At 43.5% G+C, this 17,417-nt stretch overlaps 1 protein-coding gene across 1 annotated transcript in view; it reads left to right on the top strand.

Annotated features, from left to right (window-relative positions):
- ITK (IL2 inducible T cell kinase) overlaps positions 1–17,417 on the top strand; it is a 71,630-nt gene that overhangs the window by 50,156 nt on the left and 4,057 nt on the right. The window contains exons 9-16 of the mRNA XM_003782003.2: positions 7,701–7,783; positions 9,590–9,723; positions 10,098–10,172; positions 12,059–12,230; positions 12,662–12,878; positions 13,839–13,903; positions 13,994–14,112; positions 16,833–16,990. Of these exons, the coding sequence (XP_003782051.1) occupies positions 7,701–7,783; positions 9,590–9,723; positions 10,098–10,172; positions 12,059–12,230; positions 12,662–12,878; positions 13,839–13,903; positions 13,994–14,112; positions 16,833–16,990 (1,023 nt within the window). The remainder of the gene's footprint in view (positions 1–7,700; positions 7,784–9,589; positions 9,724–10,097; positions 10,173–12,058; positions 12,231–12,661; positions 12,879–13,838; positions 13,904–13,993; positions 14,113–16,832; positions 16,991–17,417) is intronic.

The raw sequence follows: 17,417 nt of genomic DNA, 5'->3' as shown, positions 1-17,417 counted from the left end.
GAAAGAAGGAAAGAAGGAAAGAAGGAAAGAAGGAAAGAAGGAAAGAAGGAAAGAAGGAAAGAAGGAAAGAAAGAAAGAAAGAAAGAAAGAAAGAAAGAAAGAAAGAAAGAAAAGAAAGAAAGAAAGAAAGAAAGAAAGAAAGAAACCTACCTGGGGAAGCCTTGGTATTGATATGCAGTCACCACCAAAGCAACCATGCTCTTCACCCTTCCTAAGGGCTGGCCTTGGAGAGCCACCAGGACTAGCCTGCCAGCCTACTTCTCTGTCTAGGTGAGGGGCGGCTGTGACTCACATTCTGCCTGGTTGAATGTCTCAAGGAAACACTGTTTTAACATACTTTTCATCAACAGTTTTCCTCTAAAGCCATGTAGTATGAGTAGCAGGACTGATCTTACCCAGGGGTGTCAGGATTAAGAGAGAAAAGGGAGATGGGGAAAGCCTTATATGGTGGGACTGTGTTCTGGTCCCTGTTCTGTCACCAGTGTGATGACTTTGGGGATATCTCTTCTTCCATCTGGACCACAGTTTCTCTATAGGTACAGAATGTACATTGGACTAAATCAGGGATGGCAGTTACTGTCACTCATGCTGGCACTCTCTCCTCCTGCTCCCGGGCCCACGCACTTGGTCACAGTCCATGCACCTGGACTCTATTGGGAAAGGGGACAAACTCTGAAGAAAGAGTGGGAGGATAATCTAAAATAAACTAAGATAAACTCTAGGAGAGCTGGGAAAGATTTCATGGAGGAAAAGGAATTGAGCTGAGTCATTCCTGGACTCTGGTTTCTCCTTGGTTCTATATCAGCTCCGGGGCTTCGATAGAATCACTGCTGGGAAATGTTTAAAATACAGATCATTTGTACTTACAAAAGCATAGATCCCACAAAAAAATACGGATTCCTGGGTCTCACTCCAATCTACAGAATCAGGATTTCCACAGTTCATTCCTGGGAATCTGTATTTTCTCAAGTTGAACTTACGATGCGTATGTAGCCAGCTCAATACCCGGTCTCCCAGCCTGTGTTTTGGATAACATAGTAAAGCTTGACTAAAATGAACTAATTGAGAGGAGTGCAAAATTAATGAAAAACTTCTATCATACTGTGTTTAAACAAGTACAGTTTTGTTTATTTATTTATTTAGAGACCAAGTCTTGTTTTGTCCCCCTTGGTAGAGTGCTATGCCATCACAGCTCACAGCAACCTCAAACTCTTGGACTCAAAGCAATCCTTTTGCTTCAGCCTCCTGAGTAGCTGGGACCACAGGTGCCCACCACAATGCCTGGCTATTTTTAGAAACAGGGTCTTGGTCTGGCTCTGGCTCAGGCAGGTCTCAAACCCCTGAGCTCAGGCAATCCACCCACCTCGGCCTCTCAGAGTGCTAGGATTACAGTCAGGAGCCACCAGGCTGGCCTCCGTTTTGTTATTTTCAATCACACGTTGGATAACGAAGGCTATGGGGCACTTGAAACAGCCCACGTTAATGACTAGCTAAAGATGATTCCTATTTTATAGCAGTTTTTTGAGGTATTTAAATATAGCAAGGTTTTACTTGTTTGGGCAGTGGAAACATTCCTTCTTACTCATATTATGACCTACTTTACCAAATTCTCTTCTCTTTTTTAGGTAAAAACGAAAGGAAGTGTTAGAGACCCTATCAGATTTAGGTCAATTCTGGGAAGCTAGAATTGAATGACATTATCTTGCGCACTTTTCTTGTATGCTGTTTGAAGCAATAGTTATATAGTTTCTAGGTGTCTAAAAGATAATAGTTACATAGTTTCTAGGTGTCTGGAAGACAATAGTTACATAGTTTCTAGGTGTCTAGACTTCTTGTCTAACAAGTATGGAACTCTCAAAAGAGGCACTGATTCCTTTCACCTTTTCTATTAGCTAAAGCTCCTACTATACAGCTCCATACGTACGTATTTCTCCACTAAAATAGAAACCCCTTATCTTGTTCCTGCTGCACCCAGGTACTCAAATCTGTACCTATCACAAAAGCATTGCTCAATAAATATTTGTTGATTGAATGAATACATCAAATGCTTAATACACATTTTACTACATACAATTAGCAAGAATGCTTAAGGAGGACCAGGCTGGTCATGAGCAACATGAGGGGAGCTTTCAAAAATACAACCCCCTAGGCTCCAGGCCTACCCAAGCAGAGTAGCACCCAGACAGATTTGGGGATGTACTGAAGTTTGGACACCACTGAAAATCATCTCCTAATAGGTCCTATCAATGCTTTAAATGTTGCCTCCTCCAAGAAGCCTCTTATGCCTTCCCTCTCCCTGGCTGTGGATTGTGGTTTTTCCTGCCTTTGAACCCTTGTAGTGCGGTATTACTGATACTTCTCCAGGGGCTCTGTTCTCATTCTTCCTTGACTGTCAACATTTTCGCGTCTGTCTTAACCCATCCTTCCAAACAGGTACTGTGTAAGTCGCTTAGAACACCTTGCGGCATCCTGCACATTGGGTGATCTGGATTTCAAGACAGAAGCCTTATCTAAGGCACAAGTTTATCATATTCCCAGGATTCTAAGATATCATTAAAGATGAAATATTGACTTCATAATAGGCCACCTCCAGAATGAAAGATGGCAGATGGCTATATGTCAGAGACACTCTCAAATTATAATGCAGTATGACAAGGCTACGAATTATCTATCCATCTTAACACAATAACTTACACTTCTGAAAGGTCACTTTCAAATTATATGGACATAAAGAAAGAAATATACTTAATACAGCCAGCTCACATGTCTTAGATGAAGACAGATTATGGAATAATTATTTCCAACAGATAGTATACCATAGCATATAATAATAATGGAATCTTTTTTTTATTTTTGAGACAGAGTCTCACTCCTTCACCCTGGACAAAGTGCTGTAGCATCATCAAAGCTCACAGAAACCTCCATCTCTTGGGCTCAAGGGATTCTCTTGTCTTGGCCTCCCAAGTAGCTGGGACTACAGGCACCCTCCTTGGTGGGCCAGCTAGTATTTTTCTATTTTTAATAGAGATGGGATCTCACTCTTGCTCGGGCTGGTCACAAACTCCTGATCTCAAGCAATCTACTCACCTTAGCCTCCCAGAATACTAGGATTACAGACATGAGCCACCACGCCCCATCAGGAATCATGTTATTATTAATTGTTATTAACTTAATAACTATTAAGTTCTCATCCTGGCATTGTATTTTAGAAGCAGTTCTATGCACTTTAATTCTCTTAACAACCTTACAAAGATTTTTACAGATGAGGAAATTGAAGCTCATGTATATAATTCCAGAAAACATCTAGAATTCACAAAATTATAGACTGTTAGTATTATTTTAAGGAGCATCTGGTTCACCTTCTTTGTATTACAGGCAGGAAAACTGCATAGAACTGCTTCTGAAATATTACTCCAGGGTGACAGGGAATATCTAAATCCTTTCTGTTCTCCCATCCCTCTAGGGTAGCAAATTTATTTCACCTCCTTAGCATGTTTTCTTTCTTTCTTTTTTTTTTTTTTATCACCTCACATCTGTTAGGAAACATGATTTTGTATCTCTTCGTTTTGCTAGATAAAGTAGTAAAAGGCAAACGGAAACTTCGGGTATCTCTCCAGGCAGTGAGGGGCACTCTGGCTGCATTGCACAGGTCAGGGCCTCCTCCCATGGCAGCGATATGAGTTATGCCTCTTGGAGTAATGATGTCCTCAGTGGTTGTGATTTCCTCTAAGCTCCTTGCAGGAGATAGATGATATAGCACATGCTGGATACCTCAGTTTCCTCAGAGCTTCCTCAGCCCCCAGAGTGTCCTGTCCCTACTACAGAATGCCACTCACAGCTACTAAGATGAAGGGAGAGAGGGCTTCAGAGACACTGAGCCTTCCATCCTCAGCTGAGCTGATTGCAAACCTTACTTCTCCTTTTTCTGATTTCTGTGGACTATTTACTCTTGTTCATAACTGATCCCAGCTCTAATTACAATCTTTTTTTTCCCAGAAAAGCAATGGCTTCTTTGAAAGAATAACAATAAAAACAATAACAGAAAATTAGATGCAGGAGGTAGTCACACTCCCCTCTTCGCAGCTGATAAACTTCTCATCTTTTTGTCTATGTTTCTTCCCCTTTAGAGTCAGTTACATGTTCAGATAAAGTCCGCCTCTCTTGAACTTTTGTGTCTTTCTGCCTTGGGTTTAATCTACCACATTTCAGTGAGGCCAGAGCAAAAGCTAAATTATGTGGACAGTGGGGACAAACTCTGAAGACAAGCTATGCTACACACAACGCATGGTGAATCTCACAGACACGATATCAAGCAAAAGAATTCAGACACGAATTCACTATTCACAGTGTTCAAAGCGTGGAAGCATCCTCAGGGCCCAGCCACAGACGGGTGGATCAGCAAAATGTGCTTAGACACATACAAAGAATATTATTCAGCTGTGCAAAGGAGCTAAATTCTAGTACGAGCTACAACTTGGATGAACCTAGAAAACAATATGCTAAATGAAAGAAGCCCATCACAAAAGACTGCATGTTATATGATTCCATTTATGTGAAATGTCTACAATGGGCAAAATCTATAGAGACAGAAAAAATATCACTGTGGCAGAGGTGCATAGGGGCCTAAGGTTTCTTTTGGGGGTGATGAAAATATTCTAAAATTAAGTTATGGTAATGGTTGCACAACCCTAAACTTACTCAAAATCATAGAGTTATACACTGAAAATGAGAGAATTTTAAATTTAAAATGAGAGAAGTTATTTTTAAAAACGAATGAACTAATGCGAGGTTTTTGACATGCCATAAATCACCTTTACTTCAGAAATTGAATAAACTACCGACCCCAAAGGGGTAAAAAGCCTAATTTTTTAAAAATCAAGTTTTTTTAAAGGATGATTTGCAAGCAAAAGTTAAAAGGGCCTTTCATGCCTCTTTGAGTAAACAGGTTACATTCATATCTTAGAGAAAGAAAATAAGAATCTGGTTGGATTTCCTCTGTCCTCACCACATACAAGATTCTACCCAGAGCACGGTGTGCAGAATAGTTCCAAGTTCCATAGGAAGGTTGACAATGAGCACGAGATTATGTTATTACTTCCCAAAGACTTCTAACTCTGTCTCTTGAATATAAAAATATCTATGAAATATGAAATAATTGAAATAAATTCAGTCTGTGCAAAAGATAGAATACTAGGACCATTTCAGGTCATCTCAGAGCAAAAAAATATAGGCTCTTTCTTTATTTTCATTCTTCTCCACTTTTAGACAACAGCCAGGGAAGCCCAAGCTCACTGCCTTGGGAAAGGGAGGCCACAGGTGAAAAGCTGACATCAAGCCTCAGCTTTGAATTTCAAAGTAGACTCTTGAAACTCCTAGCAAAGATAAGAGGAGTTTGTGAGTTTCAAAAATCTACATTCTTTTTTTTTTTGAGAAGGAGTCTCACTCTGTCACCTAGGCTAGAGTGCCATGGACTCAGCCTCGCCCACAGCAACCTCAAATCCTTGGGCTCCAGTGATCCTTCTGCCTCAGCCTCCCAAGTAGCTAGGACTATTGGCACCCACTACAATGCCCAACTAAGTTTTCTATTTTTTTATAGAGGCAGAGGTCTCACTCTTATTCAGGGTGGTCTCAAACTCCCGATCTCTAGTGATCCTCCTGCCTGAGCCTCCCAGAGAGCTAGGATTACAGGTATGACCCACTATATCCGGTCTTAAAAGTCTAACTTTTTAATACTCAAATGCGGAGTTTATGTGGTAAACATAAACTTATGTTTAGCGAGAATGCACAATGATGTAAGAGCCAATTGTCCGCCAAACCCACCCCCTGCAGGGTTAGAACCAAATTATGGAAAGCAGGTTGTAAATCTGAATGAGGAAGAGCTTTCCATCTCTCGCTGCTGTTTTGGAAGACAGGGACTACTTGCCAGGGCTGTTAGGAAGAGGAGACACATCTTTAGTTCATTCAACAAACCCGGTGTCCGTGAGAATCACTTGGCAAGCTCAGGTTCCAAGGTCCAAGGCTAGAGATTCTTAGTGAGTAGGTACAGAATGGAGGAGCAGGGACAGCTGTTTGTTGGCATGCTATTTTGTCTTAGTTTGTCTTTTAGATTCTTCAGATGGTTTGAAGTTTGAAACATACGGAATTGCAGTAGATCAGTGATTCTCAACTAAGGGTGACTTGTCTTCCAGAGGACTTTTGGCAGTGTCTGGCATCTAGAAATCAGAGGCTAGGGGTGCTACTAAATAGCCTATCATGTACAGTAACCCCCCCAGCCCCCCACCACAAAGGATTACTGTGCCCAAGACGTCAGTAGCGCCATGGCTGGGACAACCCTGGGCCAGATAATCTTTATAAGGTCCTTTCTAACCCACAGACTCTAAAATTCAAACAGTTGGCATTACCCTCTGTGTGTGTGTGCACATGTGCAATAACCCACCTTTGCAGTTGGGGATCTAGATTTTATGTACTTTGTTCCATAGGCTACCAGTGTGTGCCCTCTACCCAAGGATCCTGCCTAACTCTGACCTTCCTGTAGGGCCCTCACCATGGCTAAGTAAATCACAAGAATAACAAGTTTTACAAGTTTTACAGGCATAGATTTACAGCGGGAGGAACAGAGCATTAGACATGAGGTACTTAAAACTTCAGATTTTTTAATTTCCATCAGGAATGAATAAACTGATATGTTCCTTTGCTTGTGCTTATTCCACCAACATTGACAAAATCGTCAGGGTGGTGAAAGGGACATTCTCAGGTCACTCCCTTCTTCCTCCCTCCTGCCAGGAGCTTGATGTTCTTGCATCTTCTGTCCTGCAGCTAAATCAGAACTCTGTAAAGGGCCTAAGAAATATACTCCCATTAAGGGACTGATGAAGTTTTTCGTGACAGATAGCTGCATGTCCTTGTGGGGGGATGGCGTGCTTCTAACACCCATTTGTGAGGCACCGTGGAGTGGTGGATCGAGTGTGGGCTTTGCTGGATGGTAAGCCAGAGTTCAAGTCCTGACTCTAACTTACTAGTCAGGTGTTGTGGGAACCCCGCTTACACTGTCTGGCACTCAGTGTAATTGAGAACGACAAATCTAGCTTAGAGTGTTATAGTAAGGGTTGGAAAACATCTGCAAGGAGTCTAGTACATGGAGAGCTCTAAAACAGCACAGCTTATGACAAATCAGTTCACAAACTCATCCTAGACAAAGGATTGCTGAAGATCACTATGGTCACCTTCGAAGAGCACCATTTGGGAAGCTGTGTGCAGACACCAGTGCCTAGTCTGCCCTTTAAAGCACGTTTTATAGGGTGAGTTCATGACCTTAATTCTCAGACCTCATATGAAGACAGCTGTCATGGCCATTACAGAAAAAAGAGTTGCACTGTTGCTTTGAAGGGTGCACTAGGCTCTGGCGTCGGTGCATAACCATCTTCACTCATGGCTAACATTAGCACTTAAGCAGTCCCTGACCTCTGTGTGAACCCAAGAAATACAGGGTATCCATTTTAAATTGTACAAGAACTTTACGGACACCCTGTATATCTATTGATCAATACAATAAATGAAATGATAACCGTTATTACTGAAAATCTGTTCTATGCCAAGCTGGCCTGCTGTAACTTCTCCTTCTGTGGGCAAGAAAGTGGAGCTGGGGGCATGAACTTGGTTTCATAAGATGACTAACCTTTCATTCTTTCTAACCATTCCAGGGTAAAGAAGGAGCCTTCATGGTACGAGATTCCAGGACTCCAGGAACTTACACCCTGTCTGTTTTCACCAAGGCTATCATAAGGTACGGTGCTAACTCAGCTCAGCAAGGTGGGCAGAGGCCCTTCTGAAGTGAATGAGTGGTGGGTTACACACAATAAACTCAGACAGTTTGGGGAGACAAAACTCACTAAAAACGATGTGTTCTCACTGTCCCCCCTGAGAAAATCAAGTCCAGGCAGGCCACAGACAGAACTCAAGAGACTTAGAAAGTAACAGAGCTGGGGGTGGATGCCAGGTCCTCTTTCCAGTTAGTGTCCCTGATTTCAGAGCTCTAAAGAAATAAAATACTTGGCCCTATGTATGATGAGTATATAATTTAATACATAGTAACAGAGAAGGCATTTCCAACTGGAAGTAAAAATCCATGAATTGCAGTTCTGGTTCTGTGAATAGAACTGCCTGCCATTTATTAAGTCCTTACCACATGCCAGGAATTTATAAACCATTTGCAATCCTAAGAAGCGGTGAAGACAGGTATTGCTATGCTGATTGCACACAGAAGAAACTGGGACTCAAAGATCTGCTGGCACTTCCCCAAGGCAGTGGGATGGAAGTGATCAAACCACATTCAGGCTGCAGCCAAGCTGACTGCAAGACCCTCACTGCTTTTTGTGCCCCTGTCTGGACCTCAGTTTCCTTCTCTGTAAAATGAGGTCTAAGAGCATATCTGGGTCTCAAATGCGCTCCCAATCAGAAAATCAGTAAGAACTATGCAGTGTGGCAATGACCAAAGTGAAGTAAAAATTAATAGGAAAGAAAAATAATTGTTAAGGTGTCCTCAGGGAATATTTGTGGAAGACTTGAGGACATGAGCAAGACCAAGACAGGGCTTGGTTCAGACAAGCGGCAGAGATGAAGGGTACCATCCAGGGGTGGTAAGGAGCCCAGAGCACATCTCAGAGAGCTGTGCTTCTGCGGGGGATGGGAGAGTGAGGACAGTGACCTGGAACCCTGCAAGGTGTGATGGGGAAGAAATGAGAGATGAAGTCTGTGTTGGGGCTGCCCAAGACCACCCCTAAGCTCACTAGGACGACTCCCAGGGCTAAGGCTTATTACAGCAAAGGGATAGAAAACAAAATCTGCAAAAAGTAAAGCACGTGGAGCAAAGCTCCCAAGAGTCCTCCCCTAGTAGAGCCACAGAGGACGTGCTTAATTCCTCCAGCAATGATTTGTGACAACATGTGTGAAGGATTGTCTACCAGGGGAGCTCATTAGCTCATGTCCAGCCTAGCGCCTACCAAAATTCCAGACTCCCAAAAGGAAAGTAGGTGTCCGGCATAAAGCACATTGTTTAAACAAAAAGTTTAGGCACAATCTGCCACCCTTATCCATTAGGGGATGGTGAGAGCCCTTCCGAAATCCAAATTCCCAAACAGCAGCCAAAGGGTAATGGTGCAAACAGGCCCTTCTAAGGAGAACAGTCAGGCCTGCTGTGTCAACCCTTCGTGGCACAGAGTCAGATGAGTGTGAAGGGGTTAGAGAAGCTTTCTCACCATATGCTGACAATTACTTAAATTCACAGAACAGGGAGGGCAAACATGCAGCCCATACAATACCATTTCTTCATTTTGTGGCAATGGAAGAACCCTCCCCAATCCCTCACAGCACTGCTGCCAACTGGACTCAGATGCGACCTCAGAGTCCTTGTTAACACTGCACTAAGGCACTCAGGGCCAACCCATCAAGACTGACATACAATTGGAAATGTATCTGCCATTCTTGTGAGAGACTACAAAACAGAGTTCATAAGAATCTAATACCAGGAGACACTTTCATGCCTTGGTCTTGCTTCTTAATAATCATTGCATTTATGTTTCATTTGTTTAAGCGAGAATAATCCCTGTATAAAGCACTATCACATCAAAGAAACAAATGACAATCCCAAGCGATTCTATGTGGCTGAAAAGTTTGTGTTTGACTCCATCCCTCTTCTCATCAATTACCACCAACACAACGGAGGAGGTGAGTTCTCCAGGGCGACGGGGATACCCTCCCAGGGAACTCGGAGAAAGTGACAAGAGCCCAGCCCGAGTTCTTCCTGACCACAGATAATAGCTAAATAGGCAAATAGAAAAAGATGTCAAATATTTGATTGTATAATATATCTTTATTAGCAAACTCTAGTACGAAAATCATGGAATTGTACCACCTACCAGACACTGGTACTTAAAAATCTTCTTAAGGAGACTGTGATATGTCAGTGATTGGGCCTTGGGATTTGTTTTCCAGAATAAAAGTAGCTTTTGCATCAGATTGTTTTCTTGTCTGATGATTTCAGTTATGCAGTTGCTACAGCAAAGCCCTAACCACTGCCTTTGACTTTTCAATCAACCCAGGCCTGGTCACTCGACTCCGGTATCCAGTTTGTTCCTGGAGGCAGAAAGCTCCCATCAAGGCAGGGCTGAGATATGGTGAGTAAATCATTCAGGAATGTGAACCATGACCTTAAATTCAACATGGACTTTCCATAAGCCTACCCATTCCCCAGACTTCTAATGCCCATTAAAGCAAGCATCCTACATATCTGGGGAGGACGGCCCTGATGAATATTCATAATGTGTGTAAGAGAAGTATGTGTACTCATGTAAGCACATGTGTCTAGGCCAAAGCAATGGCCGCTGGTTTTAGTGGAAAGGGCATTAGTGAAGTTTACTGAGCACCTACTTTGCACAGAGCAGTCTACTAAATGCTATTAGAAAGATACTAGGAAACAATGCACTGGGATTCCACCTCTTTTAGAACTTCTGTATTATCTAGTTGGTCAAGTATGGGTCTCTTGCAAAAGCCATGGGCTGGCACCATTGAGAAGTGATTGTTTGCGTAACAGAATGTTACAATTTGATGCCTTTAGGCACAGCAGTCTCCAGTGCTGCAGCCCTTACTGTGCCCTCTTACCCTATGCAACTGCTTTACCCACTCGGGATTATCTGCCTGGACTCTGAAGGCATTTGAGTTTGTATTCCCTTCCCTTGGTCCAAACTGTGAGCTGCTTGAGAAGAAGGCTGCTCTAATTTTCCTTTTACATCTCCTACTTTAGTGGGTCTCAAACTTCAGTGTGCATAAAAATCCCTGGGACGCTTATTAAAAATGTTGACGCCTGAACCTTACCTAACATATATCAAAACACAATCCTTGATTGTGGGGTTCTGGAGTTTACATTTTAAATAAGCGTCTGATGATTCTGGTTAGAGGGCAGTCCTCTGAGAAACACTGCCATAGGCTTCTTCATCTCTAAACAGTGCCATGTCTGGCACACAGTCTGTACTCAACACTGTTTGCTGCTGAGTCTGTGCCTCGAAGAGGTAGAAATATGGCTACTTACAGTGCCAGACCAAGCACAGAGGAAGGATAATACCTCTTTAACCTCCCTATGAAAATGAGCATATTCTAATAACTGTAGAGTCCTAATGTGTTCGTGGTGAGTGGAATTCATAGATATTATCTAGTCAACCAGTCACTTTGTCATAAGAAAATTGACCCTTGAGTCCTTTTATTAGTTTATTGAATGTTTATTGAGCGTTTCCCATATACCAGACCCTGTGCCAGCTTGTGCCTCTGTATACATTCTCTTTGTATCCATCAGACAGAGTCTCATTATGTTGCCCTCAGTAGAGTGCTATGGCATCACAGCTCACAGCAACCTCAAAGTCTTGGGCTTAAGCAATTCTTTTGCCTCAGCCTCCCAGGTAGCTGGGAACTACAGGCACCTGCCACAATACCAGGTGATTCTGGGTTACAGTTCACATTGTTGTTTAGCAGGCTCAGGCAGGGCTCGAACCCGTTAGCTCCAGTGTATGTGGCTGGAGCCCTACTCACTGAGCTATGGGCGCTGAGCCATCTGTCTACTTCTTTAACCACCACCTTGCTAAGACCTTGCAGAGAATTTTGTACATAGCAAATACTCTTGATAACTAAATGAATGAATGAATGAATAATTAGCTCAAATAAAATTTTCTCTATGTGAAAATAGACAACAAAAGATTTATAGCTGGGTGTAGAAAGTGGTTGGGACATGCAATAGCCCCTTCATTTATTGTCTTTAATATCTTGATTGACACTATCCTCTTTCTTTCCATGGAACCTCCTCATAAACTTTTTTCATGATTCAAATGTATATCCTATGTTATCCTTTGGGGAAAAGATATTTATGATAGTTCTAAGTTTAGGACTTAGACCATATGCCATCTTTGAATTATAGAAACAATAGACTAGAATTCTAGGTAGGCTATCTAGTCCCCAGGTAGCTCTGTATCTCTTATCTACTTACCGACCCTGGAAAATCTTCTCTCTTTTGCAGGAAAATGGGTGATTGATCCCTCAGAACTCACTTTTGTGCAGGAGATTGGCAGCGGACAGTTTGGGTTGGTGCATCTTGGCTACTGGCTTGACAAGGACAAGGTGGCCATCAAAACCATTCAGGAAGGTGCTATGTCAGAAGAGGACTTCATAGAAGAGGCTGAAATCATGATGTAAGTGGTCAAAACAAGGGTATGCAGACCTGGGGAGGACATTCTGTGCTGTGTTCTTTAAATACCATTCTAATGGCATGTGGAATACCACCATCATACCACCTCCCTGTTCAAATCCCAGCAGTGGCTTCCTATTGCACAGAGAATAGAATCAAACTCCTCACCATGGTCTGGCCCTGCCCACTTCCCCATCTGAGCTCCTACCCATCTCTCCTCTGGTCCATGACATGCCAGCCACACTGGCCTCTGTTCATCCACACACACTAGCTGCTATCTGTCAGGTCTTAGCTCCAATGACACAATGAGGGAATGAATTTCGTTTTCAAAACCTCAAGTTTGACAAAGTGCCCACCAACTATTTTGGTATCATAATGTTCAGCATTTTGGGGAGAATGAGTTTGGGCCATCTCACTCTTCCCTTTTTCCTCTAGGAAACTCTCTCATCCCAAACTGGTCCAGCTCTATGGGGTGTGTCTGGAGCAAGCCCCCATCTGCCTGGTGTTTGAGTTCATGGAGCACGGCTGCCTGTCGGACTACCTGCGCAGCCAGCGGGGACTCTTTGCTGCGGATACCCTGCTGGGCATGTGTCTGGACGTGTGTGAGGGCATGGCCTACCTGGAAGAGGCGTGCGTCATCCACAGGGACTTGGTATGTCTGTGCAGGGTGAGCACCTACAGGTCCAGAATGAATGGACACATTCCCTCGGGACTGTAGAGCTACCCAAGCAGGGGGGTGCATGAATAAATCCCAAGTCACAGGCTATCTTCTTGCCTCTTTCAACTTCTTCCTTCCTCTACCCACTTTGGGGCAGTTCTAGTGGGAAAGTGCTTCATGAAGACTCAGATCTGGGCTGTAATCCCAGCCCTACCTCTAACTTCTGCATCTCAGTTTACATTCTTCCAAAGTGGAACTAATAGCTACTCCTTCTTAACTTCTCTGTGCCTCAGTTTCTTCCTGATGTAAGGAGGGAAATGGGCAAGCACAGTTTGTCTGAAAGTATTATCCAGCGATCTACTAGAATCACATGAGGGTAACTATCAATGTACTCTCAGAATCTCTGGTGGCTGGGATTCACGAATATTCATTTCAACACACTCCCTCATGTGATGTGTACGCAAGTTAAAATTCCAGACCCGTTGGAGCTTTCTATCTAAGGATTCTTCCAATGCAGCATTCTGTGATCTGAATCAGAGGCCAGGTATTCTCCCTATCAAGAAATAGTTTTAAGAGGATTAACAACCTCAAAACATTCTTTCTTTACTCAAACGGGTGATCCTTTCTTCTTATCATCCCCAGTGCTAACATTTCCTAAAACATCAAATTGCCTTCGAGCCTATCACTGGTTAGACAACACCATGGCTTTTCTCCTGATTAGGATCCAGGATAGAAGATAAACTTCCTCATCCTGATAATGGAGCTTACACATTCAACTTTCTAGTTGATTCCAGTAGGCACTTCTGAAGCTTAGTGCCCATTTCCAAAGCTGCTCACTGGCCTTGTACAACTTCACAGAGCAAAGCCAAGGCCTGTGACTGGAGGACACACCTTAATCAATGACTACCCATCAATAGTTTGCCTTGTCCTATTGTTTGTCTGTCTCCTCTCCAGGCTGCCCGAAATTGTTTGGTGGGAGAAAACCAAGTCATCAAGGTGTCAGACTTTGGCATGACAAGGTAAACAGGCGTGTGGGGCCAAGCCGAGTCTCAGGAATAGGACTCAGGCACCGGGAACATTCTGACCTTCTCCCTCCACTCTCTTCCCAGGTTCGTTCTTGATGACCAATATACCAGTTCCACAGGCACCAAATTCCCAGTGAAGTGGGCATCCCCAGAAGTTTTCTCTTTCAGTCGCTACAGCAGCAAGTCGGATGTGTGGTCATTTGGTGAGTGCCATCCTGGCCACACTCCCATGTGATCTGGGACTGCAGGCCAGCTGTTGCCTTTGTCAAATGCAGGAAGCCCTGCTCTCCCTGAACCTGTATTGAAGGAATCCCAGAGGGGTCTGTGTAAGGACAGCCCTGAGTTGAAGGAAGGGGCCTCATTATTGTATTTTTTTTTTTAGATATTTGAAATGGAAGGGAATGGGTAAAAACAAAAGTGGAAACCAAATTCAGGTGGCAGCTGCTGTGAGGCCGAAAGCCAAAGAGTCGGGAGATTCAAATACAAACTCCTTGAAGGCAGGAAACATTTTGTCTAACACTATACTGCCTCACTTAGCCCTCAATAAGTATTTTACTTATTCATTCAATAACAATTTACTGCGGATCTATTGCTTACCAGGGGCTAACTTAGGCACTGAGGATGCAACAGTACATAGGATAGAAAAGACTTCTAGCCTCTTGAAGCTAAATGTTAGGAGGAGAGATAGAGAACAATCACATAAACAAGCTGACAGAAGTTAAAGTCGGGTAGTGATAAAAAGGAACTAGGAATAAAAGAAGACAGTAATGGGACAGAGTGAATGCAGAGGAGGGAAGGTCTGCTTTAAATACTGTGGTCTGGGAAGGCCTTTCTGAGGAGGTGAGTCTTGAGCAGAGACTTGAATGATGAGAGGGAGCTGTCACCATTGAAAGAGGCAGGGCACAGTGTCCCTGACCAAAGGACTAGCAAGTGCAAAAGCCTGGGATGTCCAAAGAATAGGGTGTACCAACTTAGAGAACAGTCTCAGCACTGAAGTTGGTGGACCCTTGTGAAAAATTAGAATTTCTAAAAAGTGCAAGTAGGCATGAGTGAGTGAATGAATGAACGAATGACATCGGTGTGGATTTGTCATGCCACCCTGAGTCTGTGTACTGAAGTACCCACAAAAGTATACCAGACAACCTCTTTCATCTGGATTACTAGAAGGGTGATACTTTGGACAGGAACTGCTTGAAGGCTGATTTTATCATTCTGTGTGAACGAAGGTTTACTAGCTGTAGAAAGGACGAGGAAGAAGGCTGATTGAATCTCTTAGGAGAAAAATGAGTTTCAAAATCTTCACCATTTTAGAATATCCATCTCTAGGTGCCAAGTGGTTTGTTAATTATCTTTCCTGATCTGTATCTTAGAACAGTTCCTCAATTCACCAGGCCTAGCTGCTACGTTCTTAGCCAATTTTAAGTTAGAGAATGAACTTGGAAGACACTGTGCTGACAGCATCTTGGATGACTGTCCTCTCCACAGTGCGTACAGCTAGGAGGTTGGGGCTGATGTACAGCTGTCTGTCTGGGAGTGGTGAAGCCGTCACACTGAGCCAGGCCAGGGCCCCATAAAGACACATTCAGAGCAATGATCACTTTGGCACATTCGCCTTCTGACTCTGAATGGGATTCATTCAGCCACAGGGTGTCCACTTACAAATTCTCTGCTGCATCTTATCATTAGGGGCTTGGGCTGAAATTCATCCCTGCCTAGGATGTGTTATTTGAAGAGTGCAGAGGTGAGGTGGATGGGTGGGTGTAGAATAGAAAGGGTTCCAGCGAGAGAACTGGGGTGGCAAGCCTAAGCAACAGAAATCCAAACGGGCTGAGAGCTCCGTGCCTGCATCTGGCCATTGAACTGAGTCATCAGTTTAACTTTTTTGCCCTAATTAGCTTTGTGCTATTTTGAGCAAATCAAGTAATATCTTTGTGCTTCATTCGGCTTTTTCTTCAATACATTAGGAAGTTTGTATTAAAGCATTTGTTTTTAAATCGTGTTTCAGCAATAGCATCCTATTTTCAAAAGAAATCTCACCAGAACTCCTGGCATCTTGGGATACTAAGCATTCTTATTTATGGTCAGGTTCTGAATTTCCAGCTCCTGAGGTACCTCTAAGGACCCCCTGGATGTCCTAATCTATGGGGTTTGGACTGGGTCCCAAGAATCTACCATCGGAACAGACTTCTGAGATGGTTGTTATTCAGGTGTTTGTACTTTAGGAAACTCTGCCCTAAGGTTCTCAAGAATATGCCCTAAGGTTCCGAGAAGCTCTGGGTTAGGTGATGAGCAAGCCCTCTTCTCGCTCTGACAGCCTTTGAATACACTAGCACAGGGTAAGCACAAAGCTGGGTGTGGCATTTCTGCCAAGGGCAGAAGAGGGAAAAAGACTCAGCAGACGTCAACAATGGACAACCCAAAGATGCCTTTTGCTTCATATTCATATTGTTCCACTCTGATTTCTGACTTCTTTTAGGAAGTCAGGAAATGTAACAATCCTGAGCCCTCATTTCCACGTGCTGTGCTTTGGCTGGGACCAAATCATAGCTGTCCCCTTGAGGGAGAACTTTTGATCTCCAGTTTTCCACTGTTCTCACCAGTCCCTATTGCCACATCCCACCCATTCCATTCATCTCATCATATGTAGAGACATTTGAGTTTACGTCCCTTGCAACTTTTAGCTGTAGTCTATGAGTTAGATCTAACAGAGGTCTGAGCTTGAAAATTCTTCTCCACTAGGAAGGCTGGGAAATTACAGTTCTTTAAAAATAGGACAGGCCCAGTAAACCTCAGGTGGGCTTGATGGTGTACTTCTGGAAGTCGGGACTTGAATCCTGATGCCAAGGAGTCTGCAGTTTCCCCATGCAGGTTTGCTATTTTCAGACTTTGTCATTAGCTGTGCTGTGCTCATCTTTTCTCGTAGGTGTGCTGATGTGGGAGGTCTTCAGTGAAGGCAAAATCCCATATGAAAACCGGAGCAACTCAGAGGTGGTGGAAGACATCAGTACTGGGTTTCGGTTATACAAGCCCCGACTGGCCTCCTCACATGTCTACCAGATCATGAATTACTGCTGGAAAGAGGTCAGTAGAGGAAGTGGTTAGGGTATACAGTTTCAGGGCCTGCCCCTTTCCCTAGAAAAAAGAACTCTCTTAGAAGGATGAAGCAACAAGGATGAACAAAATAGATAAGCAAAATATGACTTTAAGGGTCTTTACTATTTTTTTTTTTTTAAGAGATGGTCTCACTTTGTCACTGACACTCAGGCTGGAGTGCAGTGGTGCTATCATGCTTCACTGCAACCTTGAACTTTTGGGCTCAAATGATCCTTTTGCCTCAGCCTCCTGGAGTATCTGAGACTATTCAGGGGTCCTCAAACTTTTTTAAACAGGGGGCCAGTTCACTGTCCCTCAGACCATTGGAGGGCTACAGGTCCTGGGACGGGATGAGTCGGCTGCTAAGCAGGACAGATAATGACGGTGGGCTGGATAAATGTCCTCAGTGGACCAC

The sequence above is a fragment of the Otolemur garnettii genome, unplaced genomic scaffold (genome assembly GCF_000181295.1).
Source record: "Otolemur garnettii isolate 467f Iridium unplaced genomic scaffold, OtoGar3 scaffold00003, whole genome shotgun sequence".
Lineage (NCBI taxonomy): Eukaryota > Metazoa > Chordata > Mammalia > Primates > Galagidae > Otolemur > Otolemur garnettii.
Note: the sequence above shows the minus strand (reverse complement) of the source record. Positions and strands in the feature narration are given on the sequence as shown.